General features: G+C 50.3%; 1 protein-coding gene and 1 long non-coding RNA gene across 5 annotated transcripts in view; one reads left to right on the forward strand and one right to left on the reverse strand.

Annotated features, from left to right (window-relative positions):
• Nucleotides 1-17,810, forward strand: part of ONECUT3 (one cut homeobox 3) — a 32,095-nt gene that overhangs the window by 4,725 nt on the left and 9,560 nt on the right. Inside the window, exon 2 of one of the 3 annotated variants that reach the window (XM_080566383.1) lies at nt 2,146-5,422. The exons of the other annotated variants lie outside the window; for them this stretch is intronic. Coding sequence (XP_080422509.1) covers nt 2,146-2,465 — 320 coding nt within the window. The 3' untranslated portion in view covers nt 2,466-5,422. Of the gene's footprint in view, nt 1-2,145; nt 5,423-17,810 lie in introns of those variants that run through there. 3 annotated transcript variants of the gene reach the window in all.
• On the reverse strand, nt 9,588-17,271 carry LOC308182196. Of its 2 annotated transcripts, none has more exons than XR_013941711.1 (2): nt 16,552-17,271; nt 9,588-11,368 (listed from the first exon to the last, which is right to left on the reverse strand). It is a non-coding gene; the product is annotated as an uncharacterized lncRNA (long non-coding RNA). The 2 variants fall into 2 exon arrangements; XR_013941712.1 differs by lacking the exon at nt 16,552-17,271 and adding an exon at nt 16,398-16,544.

A 17,810-nucleotide genomic window follows, 5' to 3' on the forward strand; every position in this document is an offset into this window, starting at 1 on the left:
CCAAAGCAAAGGGCCAGCAAATGCCCGAGAGCTTTGGCAACGCCGATAATTAATGCCGCTAATTAATACCGCGAGCTAGCACTCCGAATCGCCAGCACGAGGGAGAGGAACACGCTGCGGAAAACCTGAGGGAACAGGGGAACATCGGCCGAGTTTTGTTTCAATTTCAGCTTCACTCCAACGACTTCGGCCCAACCGCGGCGCCCCCGCGGCAGCGGCCCCGGGCAGGGAGCGCGGAGCCCTCCCGGGGGTGCCGGGGAGAAGCCCCCCGGCAGCGGGGCGCCTCCGTGGCACCGGAGCGATTTGGTTCGCTGCTGTAAAGCGGGGGAAAACGGCTGTGAAGGGCTGCAGCCGGGGCCGCTCCGCACCTTCCAGCCCCGGCAAGGGGCCGAACGCCCGCTTATAAAAAAAAGGAAGAAGAAAAAGGAGGAGAAGAAGAAGAAGAAGAAAAAGAAGAAGAAGAGGAAGAAAAAGAAGAAAAAGAAGAAGAAAAAGAAGAAAAAAGAAAAAAGAAAGAAAAAAGAAAGAAAAAAGAAAGAAAAAAGAAAGAAAAAAGAAAGAAAAAAGAAAGAAAAAAGAAAGAAAAAAGAAAGAAAAAAGAGATGGTGAAGGAGAAGAAAAATAATAAGAAGAAAAAGGAAAAGAATAAAAAGGAGAAGAAGAAGAGGAAGAAAAAGAAGAAAAAGAAGGAGGAGGAGGAGGAAAGAGACGAAGATGATGAAGAAGGAGAAATAGAAAAAAAGAAAGAAAAGAAAAAAGGAAAAAAGAAAAAGAAAAAGAAAAAGAAAAAAGAAAAAGAAAAAGAAAAAGAAAAAGAAAAAGAAAAAGAAAAAGAAAAAGAAAAAGAAAAAGAAAAAGAAAAAGAAAAAGAAAAAGAAAAAGAAAAAGAAAAAGAAAAAGAAAAGAAAAAGAAAAAGAAAAAAAGGAAAGGAAAGAGGAAAAGAAAACGAAAGGAAAACAAAAGAAAGTAAGAAGGGGAGAAATCCATTTCCCCCAGGGAAACCCCCCTTTTAGCGTTATTTATTCTTATTTTCACTTGGGAGTTCAGGCGCTAATAACAGCACCTTCCTCCGCCGGCGCGGAGCCTCCCGCCGGGACCAGCCGGGACCGGCGCCTCCAGCTCCGCGGGGGCGGCCACTGAGCGCCCCGCACCCCCGCACCGCGCCCGCACCCGCACCGCGCCCCTCGCATCCCGCACCGCGCCCCGCATCCCCCGCACCCGCCCCCCGCACGGCGCCGCACCGCGCCCCGCACCGCGCCGCCTCCCTTATCAGCGCGCCGGGGCCGCCTCGCTCCGCCCGCAGCTATTTTTCTGTTTGCTCCTAATCTGCGCGTCAGAAGGGGCCAATAAACCTCCCGTCGGTTAAATTATTAAATCTGCCTTCTCCCCCCCTTCCCCACGAGGAAATGGGCTCCCCGCTCCGCCGGGGGCAGCTGCGCACCCCAACCCCCCGGACCCCCCCTCCCCAGCACCACCCCGCACCCCAACCCCAAAACCCCTCAGCCCCGCCGGGCTCCTCTCAGCCTGCCCTGGGGGGGGGCCCAAAGCCGAGCCCCAGCCCGCGGCTTTGCATGCAGCCACCTCTCGGCTGTCATTTTTTTGGGGGGTGCCCATTTGGGGTGGATTTTTGTTTTTTTTTCTGGGCGTACGAGGCGGGGGCAATTTTTTTTTTTCCTCTGTCCTGTCAATCGCCACTGAAACCATAAGGGAGAGATAACAGAGAAGAGAAAACTCTCGCAGTGACCTTTGAATCAATTTGAAAAACCTCATTTAACTGATAAGTCTTGAAAGGCCCAGAACTAATTTGAAAATACATCTATTAAAATCTCATTGCCGCTGCCTGAGAGCTGCTGGGCAGGGTGTGCAAGGCAGACTTCCTGGGGTCGGGGGAGCCGGGAGAGCAGGTTTAAACCCTGGTCAACAAAGAGATTGCAGCGCTGCCTGCAAAATGATGGGGCTTAAACCAGGAGAGAAAATAAGAATATTAAAAGAGAATTCATCTTTCTTCCCCTGCTGGTGGGGAAAGGGGAGATTTACAGCATTTTCCTGCCATAACCAGGCGCAGAGTCTGGGATTGCAGACAGAATATTGGATTTTTTTTTTTCCTCCAGAAAACAAATCCAATATTTTCTCATTCTGCTCAGTTGCAGGGCCGGGCAGCTTGCGCCATGGAGAGGGGAGCCGTTGCCTCCGGAGAGGCTGGGGCCACCGCGGGGGCTCTGCCACACACCCGCCCTGGGAGCTTCTGTGCGGGTTCCTGAGCAAATACCAAAATGGGGACAAAACGTGGGTCTGGGGCTTGTGGGACCTGGACAGGCCTGAGCAGCGGCAGATTTCTGGGCTGCTCAGCCCCCGAGCTGCCAGGGTGGGAATCCCTCAAGCCACCGCGCAGCTCCCAGGATCGGATGCTGCAAATCGCAGGCCTGAAGTTGCAGGCAGTTCGCAATCTCTGCTTGGTTTTTAAGCACCCAGTGAACAAAGTGGAGAAAGGGGAGGGATGGTTGGAGAGGGGAGAAGCCCAGCAGCAGAGCCCAGGCTCCCTTCTCCTGCTCTGGAATTGTCCCCGTCCCCTCCGTACTGGGCATGGCACCTTGCCTCTGCCAGCAACCCTGCAGCAACGCCTGGGTGTACAGGAACCAAAAATCCTGCACAGAACACTCCCCCCCCCCCCCGGGCACCTGAATCTCCCCACGCAATCTTTGCACAGCACCAGTGAGGCCGTTGCCTTGCAACGCGAACAGAAAATTAAGAGGAAATTTTTAAAAATCCAACCAAAAGTGCTGGAGCTTTCCAGATCCCTACAAATTCGGGACACAACCTGTCCCTCCCATCCAGGCTTTGGGGTGCAGTTTTGGGGTTGGCTGTGTTTCCCACAGGTGCCACAACAGGAGCACCCCAGCCGGGTGCGGTATTTAGGGGAGAAGTTTCCCACCATGCTGCCTAATTCCCCGAGGATTTTCAGCATGCAGCCCTCCACCCTGGAATGCTGTGGAAGGCTTTGATCCATCCTAGCCCCAGCTCCACGCGTGCACACAGCTCAGCCCCAGCTCCCTTTTTGGAGCTGAGCTGCCACGAGCGAGGTACGAGCCCGTGGCTCAGCATCGAAATAAGGATGTTTGAATTCCGATCAATCCAGGATGTGCTTTTGGCTGTTGCCTTCTACCTGCACAGCATGAAAGGCAGCGGAGGGGGGCTGGGGTCAGCCTCTGCCTTCAAACACTGCTCAAAAAGGGAGCAAAAAAAAAAAAAAAATCCTCCTGCAGACCATCTGTCCGCAGCCGAAAGCAAAGCTGGGTGGGTGCAATTGGCAAACGGGAGACCGGCAAGCAGCACAGGGCTGCAGCGGGGCGGCCGGGGAGCAGCGAGCCGGCGGCACGTTTCAGCTGCCGCCGCCTGTGAGTGAATTTATTAATGGCTCCTCCGCGCAGGACTGTGGCAATCGAGTGGCAAGATTTGCTGATTAAACGGAAATTCAAAATCTCGTTAATACCTCAAATGATATAGATCATCTCCAGCAAGATTTAAACCCAGGAAGGGGCGGACAGGCAAAATGGATGATGGATTTTAGAACATTTTGGGGGTTGTTAAGGAATAGCGAAACAAAAAGCAACCTGGATTGTCTTGTGTTGAAAGGAGGGGACACTGAATGTTTTAAAAAGATGGGGCTTCCACTGAAATAAAGACTTTTTTTAAAAAAAAGTATTAAAAAAAATGCATATTTACACGGACATGGTTAGGATTTCGGGATTTACATTGTTATCTATCTTAAGTTATATGTTCAGTTAGGGGTATGCACTATAGCTCTTTTAAGCACTGGTGGCTTTTGGAGCGCAAGAGAGGTCCAGAAATCATTTAAAACAGATTCAGTGCAGTTCAATGCATTTTGCAGGCAGCAAAATTAAGGCCTGGAGTGGTTTGCTTGGCTCCGGTCAAGCAGCTGCAATGGGGCCAGCGATGCTGCACCACAAGAGCACGTACAGCGACCTCCGTCCGTGTCAGCTGCGACGGGCGAGACGTGGGCAGGGATGCTGCAGGGATGCTTCTGTTCCCCTCTCCCTGGCGGGTACCACTTTTTGTCCCGGTACTTGGAGATTGGTGCTTGTCCTTTCCTTCACCTTCTTGTCCCGCGGGTTTAGCTTAAAAGCTCTGCCCTGCAGGACCACGCTGCCCCGACCAAACCGTGCCCTTATTTCCTCCAGCGTCTCTTGTGTAGAATACGGTGTCCCTGTGAATTTGGGGTGGGGGGGAATTGCTGACCTCGGGGAAGCAGGGGTGCCCCACTGATCCCTGCTCAGGAGCCTAAGGAGCGGCTCGAGCCTTTAGAAAGCACAAGGAGAGACCTGGACCCGCCATCCTGGCTTTGCTCTGAACCTCTGTGTTCATCGCTCTTTATTTTCTCCACCCAAACCTGAGGCAAACACACACTTACAGAAATCACTAAGACCCCCACCCTTTGAGGTCTTTGTGTCCCCTGGGGCTCAGCACGGTCCCATGGAAGATGGAGCCAGAAAATCCCCACGCAGGAGAAACCAGCACTGGCTGTGCGAGGGGACTCGCCGGGCCTCGCCTTGGGTTCCTTGCTTGCAGATGGGCAAGAAAAAACATGAATGACAAAATATTGGGGGAGGAGGGAAGGAAGGAAAAGCAAATTGCAACCTCTTCTGTTGCTTATGGCACAGGCAGGGCTAACCCCCTCTCGCTATGGGTGCTCCAAATGCAGCGCTGCCAGGGGAGCACGGAGAGCAGGGGCTGGGAGAAGCGGCCGCTCGGCCCCATCCAGGCAGGAGAACTGAGGTCTCCTGGCATGGGTGTCAGCATAAGGAGCCCTAAAATCTGGGGCCAGCGGGCTCGGCTTCGGTCCCTGTGCCCCACAGGCAGTGCCACAATGTGGCCGAAGGGATGTGAGGGGTGGCTTTGCCATGGGTTGGCTCTTCAAGCATCCACACTTCCCTCCCGGCTCACCCCGTGCCTCAGTTTCCCCTCATGTACAGTGGGGATGACAACACCTTCACAGAGTATATCAAGTAAGCGGTGCCGGGTTACTAAAGCCGATGAACTCTGCGATGTTTTGTAAAAGGCCAGGTCTTTAAGCAGTAAGATTAGCTCCAGAGAGCGATGCCCCTTTGTGGGAAGTCATGCTACCCGTGGCTGATAAAGAGCAGGTAATGAGCAAACTCTCTCCATTAGGGATAAAATTGCAAATGTATTCGGAGCTGCTGACGGGTGATGGTATCAGGGGCTGACAGAGATATCAACGCGTCTGCCTCTGCAGCCGGCAAAGGCTGCTCCCATTACAGAGCTTTGAAGAGCACAAGCGACACCGGAGTGCAGCCTATCCCGGGGATGGGGACAGTGTGCCGCGCCAGCCCAGTGCCCACGGGCACACGTCTTGGCCACGCTGGTGGCATGCGTAATTTTTGTAGCAATCTGCCCGTACTCTTTATTTTGTACCATCTGTTATTTGGCCTGCACACGACATCCACACAGAGAAATTACAGCCCTTGATGTCGGGATTCAGGATGGATCTCCGTGGGGTTTGGTGCGCTGGTTGTTGGTGGACGGAGCAGTGGGATCAAGGGCAGCATCGGACCCAGTCTGGCTCTAAAAAGTGATAGAGCTGGTGCTGTGGGAGTTTGTGCTTCCAGAGCCTCTGGGATGGAGGGGTCCCCACCCAACCATTCCCCAAGCTGCAAGGAGAAGGAGCAGGATGTTTGGCATCGTGCTGCTTTTTTTCCGAGTTACCCTCCCGCATGGGCAGAGAGATTCAAGATTTCAGTAAAAGGCCTCTGAAAATAGATCCATGGATCAATGCCTGTCTGAGAACTTTAGTTCTTTTGGGTGGGTGGGGAACAAATTTCACGTGTTTGGTGACATTTCCGATGTGAAAGTGTCCACTGAGTTCTCCCATGGCTGCAATGCTCCAGCTCAGTGAAACCCAGGCGCCTCCACCAATTCTGGTCTGGATTCTGCTCCAGACACCCGCAATATCCCAACCCAAAGACAAATGCATCAACTCCAATGTTTTACTGGAACTCCAGGAAAAATTGTCTCTCCAAACACAGAGGTTTGCCAACATTGGTGTTTGTGGGAGAGCTCCGTACAAGCACCGGTAACGATGTGCAAGGCAGCCAGGAGTGGGTCTGTGCCTGATTTGGGGCGTTTTAGTAGCTTTCTGTCAGGTGTTTATGTTTAGGGGCTTGCTTGTATCACATCTGCCTTGCAGCTGGTCAAGATTTTGGATGGTTCACAAATGGGGCAAGAAATGCCAAGTCAAAAAATGCCAATGTATGCTGTTTACATCAGATTGCTTGCACATAAAGAGAAAAAAGAGAAATTGAAAAAAGTCACCCAAAATCAGTACTCTCATTCAGAATAATGCTGATGTCAAAACGCCTTTCTTTAGCCTAAGAAAATTTGAAAGGGTCTCCAAAACTGAAACAACCTTTTCCACCCCAAACCGATCATTCCCAGCAATGCAGCTGGCTTCAAGACTTTAAGAAATAAATGGGTGATTCTTTTTCTCTCTTTTCTTTTCGGAGCCATCCCCGAATGAGGGGTGATGTGGGTGTGTGGGCAGGAAGGATGAGCGCTGTGCCCATGTGTGTGTGTACCCATACAAGACAGTTACTCGCAGATGGTGATTTCTTTGAGCTGGATGTTTTTCTGCATGCTTAGGACCGAAGCCAGGGCCATTTCCAGCATCCAGGATCTTTTCGAGTTGTGTTTTCCATAGGACTTGTGCGTTCTCTTTGGAGACGTCTTTATCTCACGCTGGTGCCTCCGGCCGTGCCAAGCATCAGCAACGGTCTGGGGGACCCAGTGGAATCTAGTGTCCCTGCTGGGGCAACTGAGGGGGCAGGATCTGGCCCCAGCTACCACCCCCCTCTGCAGGAACCCCAGCTGTTATTTAACCTGCCTCCGTAAAAATGGGAGAAAGGACAGGAGGGAGAACGGTGGTGGAAAACCAGTGAAAACAAAGAGCACCGATGGGCTGCATGCAGCTGAGCCTTCAGTAGAGCTGCAACACCCACCAGTGATTGCTCTCCTTTCAGTCCTTTTTCTCTTCCTTTCCTTTCCTTTCCTTTCTCTTCCTTTCCTTTCTCTTCCTTTCCTTTCCTTTCCTTTCCTTTCCTTTCCTTTCCTTTCCTTTCCTTTCCTTTCCTTTCCTTTCCTTTCCTTTCCTTTCCTTTCCTTTCCTTTCCTTTCCTTTCCTTTCCTTTCCTTTCCTTTCCTTTCCTTTCCTTTCCTTTTTCCTTTCCTTTCCTTTTTCCTTTCCTTTTTCCTTTCCTTTCCTCTCCTTTTTCCTTTCCTTTCCTCCCTCCCTCCCCCCCCCCCTTTTCTTCCTTTTCTTCCCCCTCCCATTTTTTTTCCCTTTTCTTCCCCCTTTCTTCCTTGGAACATTTTTCCCCAAACAAAACCTTTTCCAGAACACAACTACATTTATCCAAGGAGACAACCTCCTCTGACCAGACCACAGACATCCAGCCACACTCCCCCAGCCACGGTGCTGTGCCCCCGGCTCTGGGGGGTGCCCCCGGCCTGGCAGGGCCACTCCTGCACCCACAGACCTACCAAAGACCCCCCCAAGCCCCTTCGTGCCACCTCCCTCCTTGCAGACCCCAGGGCCAGCACCCAGCCAGGCACGTCGCCATCAAACTGATGTGCCAGCAATATCCGACGCGGAGTTAAAGCCACTCGTGGGAGTTTCAATAAAATCGACCGGGCAGGATCAATGCTCTGCACCAGCTCCTCCCGGCCTCCCCGGCACACGGTGCAGGGCCGGAAAACATCCAGGGCTGTGAAATGCGGGAGGGGGCCGGGCAGGGACCTGATTACAAATCCATCCCATGCTTGCCATGATTAATTGCTTCGTTACCAGAAGCAGCAGCTCCACGTGGGGGTCATCTTTAAAGGCAACGGCGGGGCAGAAGTTTCCTTCTGTGCTCCCAATCGCAGCGAGGGGAGGTGGAAGCCCCCTGCCCACCTCAGCTGGGCCGAGGGCGAGCCCTCAGCACACTCTGGGGCCATGCTCAGCGCTGTCTCCCCCACTAGCTCTGTTGGTTGTTGGAGCCAGCGCCTCCCCAGCCACTCGGGAGCCACCTCCTGAGGCCGGGGAGGGGTCCCTGAGCCCCCACTCCCCAGCTCATGACCACAGGGCGATGCTGAGCCACGTGCCTCTAAGCCAGCACGGCGAGGGCAGGATGCGGCCCCAGGCCGCCTGGGGCCTGGCTCATGGATCCCTGCTGGGTGCGTTGGGTCTCCATCTTAGGGGACGGGCTGAGCGGCTGTGGGGCAGCCGTGGGGCAGTGTACACAGTGTATGAAGTGACATTGGGGCAGCCATGAGGCAGTGTGTAGAGTGACTCTGGAACAGCCGTGGGGCTGTGTATGCAGCACATACAGTAACTTTGGGGCAGCCATGGGGCAGTGTATGCAGTGACATTGGGGCAGCTGTGAGGCAGTGTATGCAGTGACACTGGGGCTGCTGTGGGGCAGTGTATGCAGTGTATGGAGTGATGTTGGGGCAGCCGTGGGGCAGTCTCTGCCGTGTACACAGTGACTTTGAGGCAGCCGCGGGGCAGCCATGGGCCTGGTGCAGGCTCCTCGCCCCACACAGCCACCCCGCCACCAGCTGCCATTCCAGTGCCCCCCGGGGCTGCGTGACCACTTCCCCCCCCCCCCCCCGAGATACGAATGGACCGCCCCAGCCCCGTGTACCGGGGCGGTGGGAACGGCCCATCGCGCCGAGCAGGGGGGCACTGGGGACGCCCCAGCCCCTCGGCGGCAGGGGGCGGCCGCCACCGCGCCATTGGTCAGCGGCAGGGGGCGTGTCCAGCCGTGGCCCCGCCCCGCGGCGGGAGTGCCGCTGTCCATCCGCGGGGGGGCGCCATGGCGGCGGGGACGGCCCATCGCGGCTGCGGCGGGGGGAGGGGGACGGGCGGCGAGGGGCGGGCCGAACCATTCCGTGCTGCGGGGGAGGGCACGGGGCGCACCGGGCGGCTCCGCGGCCCCAAAATGGCGGCGGGGCGGGACCGGGGCCTCGACGGCGGCCGGGACCTGGGGGCAGTGCCGCGGCCCGGCCGTGCCCGGCGGTCCCAGCCCCGGTTGGGCAAAGCCCCGGTGCCCAGGTCTGAGGGCCGCAGGCTCTGTGGCTGCGCAGTGCCGCAGAAAAGCGGCTGCCATTCGAGAGCTGCCTCAGCCCAATGCTGCAGGAGCTTCCCACCTGATACACCCGCTGGGGGTTTAGTCGGGAAATGCAGAAAAGACAAGGAAATGCAGAAACGCGTGGTTTTCTCCCTCTTCTCCTCTCTCCCACGAGGCGACGAGCTGCCCTGCCGATGCCGTGGCCGGTGGCAATGCCGGTGTCACGCGGCCTGACCTGACCGCAGCACTTCATTAGCGCCAATTTGCGCCGTCACGCTAAGTGGCGGTGACCGGGGAGCAGAGACGGGAGCGCGGAGCGTGGCCCTGCTGCCGGGCACCCTCACCCGGCCCTGCCAGCTCCCCGTCACACAGGGGAGTGAAAAGCACGACGGAGATGCTGTTAGCAGCCAAACCCGGTTTTCTAGTGATTCAAAGATCATAAATCCAATTTCTTTAAGTGATTTATTCTTTATTGACGGCGCCGGATGCACGGGGGATCTTTCCGCCTATCGTGCATCCCGAGGTGAAAAGCCGTCCCAAATTTATACATCACAGTGATTAATATTTTATTAACGCCTATACATATTCATTATCTAACCCCGCCTACTCTCGCTTCTCATGCTAATCAGTTTTTTGTGTCCTGCGCCTGCGCAGATCCTCTCAGTGGTCTTGGGCAGGGGTCGTCGAGCTGTGGTCGGTGGTCTCAGAGAGGAAGGCCATAAGTCTTCCTCACAGTGTACTTTTCACCCTTGGTCAGGATTCTGCTGAATTAGCTTTCTTCCTAACCGCAAGGACTGTTTTTTTCTTCGAATCTTCTGCTCATTATTTTCTTATCTTGGATTCCAATGTCTTGTTCGAGATATATTGCCCGTATGTCCTATTTTGAGATACATTGTCCGTACATCTGCTTCCTGCCCTACACCTAATGTTCTGTTCTCCTTTAATAGTTTCATTCTTAACCCTTTCTTATCTGGAATCGCCTCAGCTTCCCTAATCAATCCCCCCTTTTCTTTTCCCCATGCAAATTCTTTTGCATTGCATGCCCTTACCATTAGCAGTATCGCAGTGACATACATACAAATATTCCTACTACCAATAACATAACCAGATCATTAAAAACTTGTTCTAACTATTGAAAGTTGGGTAACCATGAAGTTAACTTAAAACTCCTAATCCTGTTCCTAGCATTCCAGTTAAGTCTCTTTGTGTTCTGCCCCTGAGGTGTACTTGCTTTTGTGACCATATTGTCCAGCCTTCTAATGATGTCTTCAGGAAAGGAGAACAGGCTGGTTGAACTGCTGAGATGTTAATTTGTATTAGCAATTCAACATGCTTGAGAGACCATTCTGGATTAAATAACAATTGTTGTTGGCCTGTGTTCCTTACTACATACGGGCCTGTTTCATAAATTTTGGGTTCCAGCTTGACTGGGGCTTGGGCATAGGTTGTAGGGGAAGGAAGTGCAATAGGGGGTCTCACTGTCGTAGGAAGTATAGCATATATTGTAAAATTTATCATGAGGCTCTCGCCTTCCTTGATCTCGAGCTTTTGACCACTATTAGTCCAAAAACAGTTAACTGCTACAGTCTGTGTTAATATAAAATTATACCAACAATCTAATTTACCTGGGCGGATACAACCTTCTTGTTGGCCACTTTTGGAAGTCGGTTTTACTAAAATCCCCGTTGCTTTCTCGTGGGCTGTTCCATTAATCATTCGGCACCCTATTTCAATTTCGTCCCCTACAGTTCTTTGGTGTATCCACCCTTCCCCTAAATTTTGCCATTCTGATAATGCATGTAAATGATCACCATTTGTTCGCCAAATAACCACAACAGCTAACTTTCCATTAATGTTCTTATCCTCCGTGGTTACGGCTTCAGACCAAGGCCACCCACCATTCTCTATCATCATAGAAGCACCTTCCAATTCTTGAATCACAATTACAACTATAAGCCACAGAAATAAAACAATTCTGTTAACTAAATTTCTGCTAACTACATTACTAAATACTCCTGACCATAGTGTCTTCATTTTGCTTGACTGAACTTTAGTTTCAGTTCACCGTCACCCAGCGTTACTTTCCAGGGGGCTTTTGGAGCTTTCTTCACTCTCGAATAATGGATCCAGGCCGTTTGCTCCTTAATCTTGATGGCGGTATGTGTTGTCAGCAGCACCTGGTATGGTCCCGTCCACTTTTCTTCCAAAGGGCGACCTGCAAATGCTTTTACATACACATAATCCCCAGGTTTAAAGGGGTGGATTGGTTGGTCCAGCCCTCTAGCCCTGGTTCCTGAGACAACTTTAGATATTTGATCCAACTGTTTTTGGAGTCCTATTAAATAATTATACAAGTATCCCGACCCCAGTTGCGTCAGGTCCTCCCCGCTGAACAAAAACTGATAGGGTCTTCCGTATAATATTTCAAAAGGGCTTAGATTTTCCTTTGTCCGTGGTTTTACTCTAATTCTAAGTAAAGCCAAAGGGAGAGACTGAGGCCATGATAAATTAGTCTCTTGCCCTATTTTGGCTATTTGTTGTTTGATTAGATGATTCATCTTTTCCACTTGTCCGCTTGCCTGTGGTCTGTAAGGGGTATGGAGTTGCCAGTCTACCCCTAAGACCTTACTTACTTCTTGAACTATTTGCGCACAAAAATGAGAGCCTCTATCCGAGGACATTGCTGCCGGAATTCCGAAACGCGGTATTATCTCATTCAGTAAAACCTTAACCACTTCTCTTGCCTTGTTGGTTCGACAGGGAAAAGCCTCCGGCCACCCGGAAAAAGTATCTGTCAAAACCAACAAGTATCGATACCCCCCTTTTCTTGGCAGTTCTGAAAAATCTATCTGCCATTGTTGTCCTGGATAGTTTCCTTTACTGATTATTCCGAACTTTACCCTATTTTCTGTATTAGGGTTATGATGCAAACAAATACTGCATTGCTGGGTTACTTGTTTTACCGTAGTATACAGATTTCTTCCCACCAAGACTCGACTCAGATTTTTATATAAGGTGTCTGCTCCCCAATGAGTCTTATTATGTTCTGCCATGACCGTAGGCCATATTAAATTAGAGGGTAGTACAACCCTATTATCTTTCAGGTATACCCATCCATCACTCCTTGCTTTTCCTCCCAGGTCCCCAATTAACTTTTGATCTTCCTGTGTGTACCTAGGTTCCTGTCCTTCACCTAAAGTTTGTATTTTACCGTCTGGTATTAAAGTGAGCGCTTCTGCCTCAGCCAGTCCGGCCACCCTTTTTGCTTCTTGGTCAGCCAATCGGTTCCCTACCTCGAAGTCAGCGGTTCCTTTTTGGTGTCCCCGGCAATGTATAACAGCCACCTTCTCTGGGTGCTTTACCGCTTCCAACAACTTCAAAATCTCCTCAGCATATTTTATTTGTTTTCCTTGGGCCGTTAATAATCCTCGTTCCTTCCAGATAGCCCCATGTGCATGCACCACACCAAATGCATACTTAGAGTCTGTCCAGATATTTACTTTCTTTCCTGCTGCTAGTTCCAATGCCCGCGTAAGGGCAATTATTTCTGCTTTCTGAGCAGACGTCCCAGGGGGTAATGGTTTCGACTCAATTACCTGTTGAGTGGTCGTCACCGCATACCCTGCTTTGCGTTGTCCTTGTTTCACAAAGCTGCTTCCATCAGTATACCATGATTCGTCCGCGTCTTCCAAGGGCTCCTCCTTGAGATCTGGTCGGCTAGAATACACAGTTTCCATAGTTTCGATACAATCGTGGACCACTGGCTCGTCAGGAGCGTTACTAAGGAAAGAAGCTGGGTTCACAATGTTAGTAACCACAATTTCTATGTCATCTTGCTCCACCAGTATTGCTTGGTATTTTAAAAATCTTTGAGGGGATAACCAGTGTGCCCCTTTCTGCTCCAAGACTGCCGAGACAGTGTGTGATACCAGCACGGTTATCTTCTGTCCCATAGTGAACTTCCGAGCCTCCTGTATATTCATGATGACAGTGGCCACCGCTCGAAGGCAACCCGGCCAACCTTTACTTACTTCATCCAGTTGTTTAGAGAAGTAGGCCACAGCTCTCCTGTAGGGGCCCAGCTTCTGTGCCAGCACCCCCAGAGCCATCCCTTGTCTCTCATAGGAGTACAACCAAAAGGGTTTAGACAAGTCCGGTAGACCCAAAGCTGGTGCTCGCATTAACTCCAATTTAAGCTTCTTAAAGGCAGCCCGTGCTTCCCCCGTCCAGACCAATCTTGATTGGTTATTCTTGATGAGGTCATATAGGGGTTTTACAATTAGTCCATAATTATTAATCCATAGACGGCACCAACCTGTCATCCCTAGAAAAGTTCGTAATTCCTTAATGGTCTGTGGTTCTGGGGTACGGCAGATAGTTTCTTTCCGTTCTGTTCCTAACTCCCTTTGTCCCCCTGAAATCTCAAACCCCAAGTAAGTTACACGTGACTGAATCAGCTGAGCCTTCTGTTGAGAGACTCGATACCCATTCAAACCCAGAAAATTAAGGAGACTTATCGTCCATTGCATGCAGCTGCTCCTATTCTCAGTGGCTATCAAAAGGTCATCAACGTATTGCAGCAGAACTCCTTCGGTGTTTGGGGCCTCCCAAACCTCAAGCTCTTTTGCTAGTTGATTCCCAAAAATCGTGGGGCTGTTTTTGAATCCCTGCGGCAATACGGTCCAGGTCAATTGAGCCTTTCGTCCTGAGTCTGGATTTTCCCATTCAAAAGCAAAAAGCTTCTGACTTTCTGGGGCTAAAGTCAGGCAGAAGAAGGCATCTTTTAAATCCAGTACGGTAAACCAAACTAAATTATCTTTTAATTTAGTCAGTAATGTGTACGGGTTGGCTACCACAGGGTGTATATCTTCAGTGATCTTATTTATAGCTCTTAAATCCTGCACTAATCTATAGTTCTTCCCATCTGGCTTCTTAATTGGTAGTATAGGAGTATTATATTCAGATTCACACTCAACCAGCAGTCCATGTTTTAAAAACTTATCCACTATCCCCTTAATTCCTTTCCTGTCTTCTAATCTTAGGGGATATTGCTTAATCTTAACTGGCCTTTCCCCTGGCTTTAATCTCACCACTATCGGGGCTGCATTTTTGGCTCGCCCAGGGATGTCAGTAGCCCAGACTCCTGGGTAAACTTGGTCTAAAATCTCCGAAGGTACTTTACCGATGGGGTCTGCTTGTATCAGCGTTAAGCTTAGCGCGGTTATCAGCTTTTCTTCTCTCACCTTTAACCCCACCTTCCCTTTTTCAAAGACAATTTCCGCTTCTAATTGTTCTAGTAAATCTCGCCCCAGCAAAGACTTCGGGGATCCTGGTAAATATAAAAACCTATGTATTCCCATCTGTTTCCCTAACTTATATTTTAAAGGCCTTAGGAAAAAGGCTTTCTCGTGCTGGCCTGTAGCTCCTATCACCGTCACGAAATCCTCATCCTCTGGTATCAATTTCTGGTTTAACACAGAATAAGTCGCTCCTGTGTCAATTAAAAACTCCACTTCCTGTCCTGATTTCCCTAGCTTAATTTTAACCAGCGGATCTGCTAGGGTAGAATCCCCCGGTCCACTTCATTGGTCGGGAGATACACTAGCTACCATCAACCTGTTCTTCTCCCGTTGTTTTGGACATTCCCTTTTCCAATGACCCACTTCCCTACAATATGCACACTGATTCAGTCTCAGGGGAGGCTTTACTGACCTTCCCCTTATCCCATTCCCTCTTCCTTTTCCCCGAAAAGGTTCTTCTTGCCTCTGTAAGGCCGCAACAGTTGCCGCAGCAATAGCCCTACCCAGCCTTTGTTTCTCATTCCCTTCTCGATTCCTAAATACCCTCCATGCCTCTTCCACCAGCCTTTCTAAATCTCTCACATCCGGCTCCTTCACTTTCTGAAGCTTCCGCCTTATATCGTCCGCAGACTGACCCAAGAACAATGATACGAGCTGGACTTTACCTTCCTCAGAAGAGGGGTCTATCGTTGTAAATTTTTGCATTGCTGTCCTTAGTCGATCGAGAAATTCTGATGGGGTCTCAGTTTGCCCCTGTTTTATGGTATATAACCTAGACCATTTTACAGACTTTGGTATCGCACTTTCCAAGGCGATCCTAATCCATTCCTGATATCTTTTTAATAACCTATAATCACCCTCATCATCATAGTCCCAGTTTGGGTCCACTCTGGGCACATATACCTCCACAGTTCCAGGTAAAACTCCTGACGTTACCTGGGTCTGTACTTGAGTTTGTGCATTCTTAATTACCAGTTGCTTTTCCGTTTCCTATAATGCTGCCAGCATTATCTCTATATCTTTCCAATCGGGATCTAAATTCTTTACAATCAGCTCAAACCTCCGGGCCACTGATTCTGGATCATCCCGGTATCCTTTCACAGCTTCCTTCCATGAATCTAACTCAGCAGTTGTGAAAGGTACTTTTATCCGAGCTGGTCCGTTAGCCCCCATAGCCTGTCGTAACGGGGCTTGAATAATGGGCCCGACCTTACTTCGGGTTCGAGCCGTGATCGGGGTAAAGTCTCCATTCCCCCAACTCTCATTTTTCTTATCTATTCTGCCGTTTCCTGAGCTCGCCCCCACGCCTCGTTCTATTATCTGGGGCGGGAGGACATAATCCTCCATTCTCTCCTCTGACTCATTCAATTTCAAACATCTCTGCCCGATACTGCACGCCGAACAACATCTTTTCATTTTTCCTGCCCCTTCCTTCTTCATATCCTTTTCTATTGCCAGGATCAAAGGATCCTGTGGGGCTAAGTTAATTCCACACTCCTTCTGCCATTCCGGGTGGTTTCTCAAAGTGAAAAACATATCTGCGTATGACACCTCATCCCACTTTCCTTCTCTCCTTAGAAACAACATTAACTGTAGTAAAGTATTATAATTTAAGGTTCCATTCAGTGGCCATTTTTCCTCACAATCCAACTTATAAAGTGGCCACCATTGATTACAATATTTTATCAACGTTTTCTTATTTTCAGTTCCACCGGGGGATCCCCCTATATCTTTCCAATGACTCAAGATACATCCCAACGGGCTTTTCTTTGGAATCCCACTACTCTGCTGCCCCCCCATGTTACAGTTCAGAATGTTTCTTGTTACACAATACAAGCCGGCAGCTTTCCACAATAACACCAAGATCCTAGTAACGTTATAAAGAGTATAATCAAAATCCCAAAGACAATAGCCAAGGTCAAGTTCCACATTTAAACACAACGTAATACCAACCTCGCATGCAAAGGTTACTTGTTTCCCAACAGCAACTGAGTGCTTTCCAAAAAACCAAATGCCGTCCTGCAGAAAACTTTTACTTTCTGACTTACAGACGACCCCAATTGACTGGTCAACCAAATAAACCAAAATAAAGAATATAATCACTTACAATGATGGGGTCCGTGTCTGCCTCCGCAGTGATCCGTTGAGTCGAGGAGTCCCTCCGGGAAATCCCGGGGGTACCCTAGGGAGTCCTGTTCCCAGCGGGTCCTGCGGTCCGACAGAGAAGAAGTCCCATCTGGGTCGCCAGATTGATTCAAAGATCATAAATCCAATTTCTTTAAGTGATTTATTCTTTATTGACGGCGCCGGATGCACGGGGGATCTTTCCGCCTATCGTGCATCCCGAGGTGAAAAGCCGTCCCAAATTTATACATCACAGTGATTAATATTTTATTAACGCCTATACATATTCATTATCTAACCCCGCCTACTCTCGCTTCTCATGCTAATCAGTTTTTTGTGTCCTGCGCCTGCGCAGATCCTCTCAGTGGTCTTGGGCAGGGGTCGTCGAGCTGTGGTCGGTGGTCTCAGAGAGGAAGGCCATAAGTCTTCCTCACAGTGTACTTTTCACCCTTGGTCAGGATTCTGCTGAATTAGCTTTCTTCCTAACCGCAAGGACTGTTTTTTTCTTCGAATCTTCTGCTCATTATTTTCTTATCTTGGATTCCAATGTCTTGTTCGAGATATATTGCCCGTATGTCCTATTTTGAGATACATTGTCCGTACATCTGCTTCCTGCCCTACACCTAATGTTCTGTTCTCCTTTAATAGTTTCATTCTTAACCCTTTCTTATCTGGAATCGCCTCAGCTTCCCTAATCACTAGGCAGCTAAAACTTGTTTCTTCCTGTGCCCAGGAAAGGGGGCAGACACAGCCCAGGGCTGGCAGGGCCGGAGGAGGTTGTGTGGAAAGGCCAAGAATAAAACACGGCAAACATTGCGGGATGGTGACGAACACACCTGGAGCCGCTGCAGCTTGTTGTTCGTGTCCCCTCACACATGCTCAGACCAAACTCGTTAGCTCCAGGATTGGAAAAGCTGAAAATACCCTGCCATTTAAATACAGACAGTGCTTAGAAAGTACAGGAGAGTCAAAAGGTGTTCCGCAGGGCTGGCATCGCCGCTCTGCTTTGCTTGCTGTGGATCAGGAGGAGCTGTGTGTCGGTGCGACGTGGCTGTGCGGTCTCCACCAGCCTCTGCAGCTCCCAGCCCAGGTGAAGGGCTGAGGATTTGTTCCTTTGCTTCCAGTCCCTTCCATCCGACTGCCAACATGCATGGCTCTAAAAGCTGTTGGGGACTCAGCTGGGGACACCAGTGCAGGTGGCTGGTGATGCCTCACAGCACCGTCCATGTCCATTGGAGCCGC

This window comes from Anser brachyrhynchus, assembly GCF_964034855.1.
Source record: "Anser brachyrhynchus genome assembly, chromosome: 23".
Classification (NCBI taxonomy): domain Eukaryota; kingdom Metazoa; phylum Chordata; class Aves; order Anseriformes; family Anatidae; genus Anser; species Anser brachyrhynchus.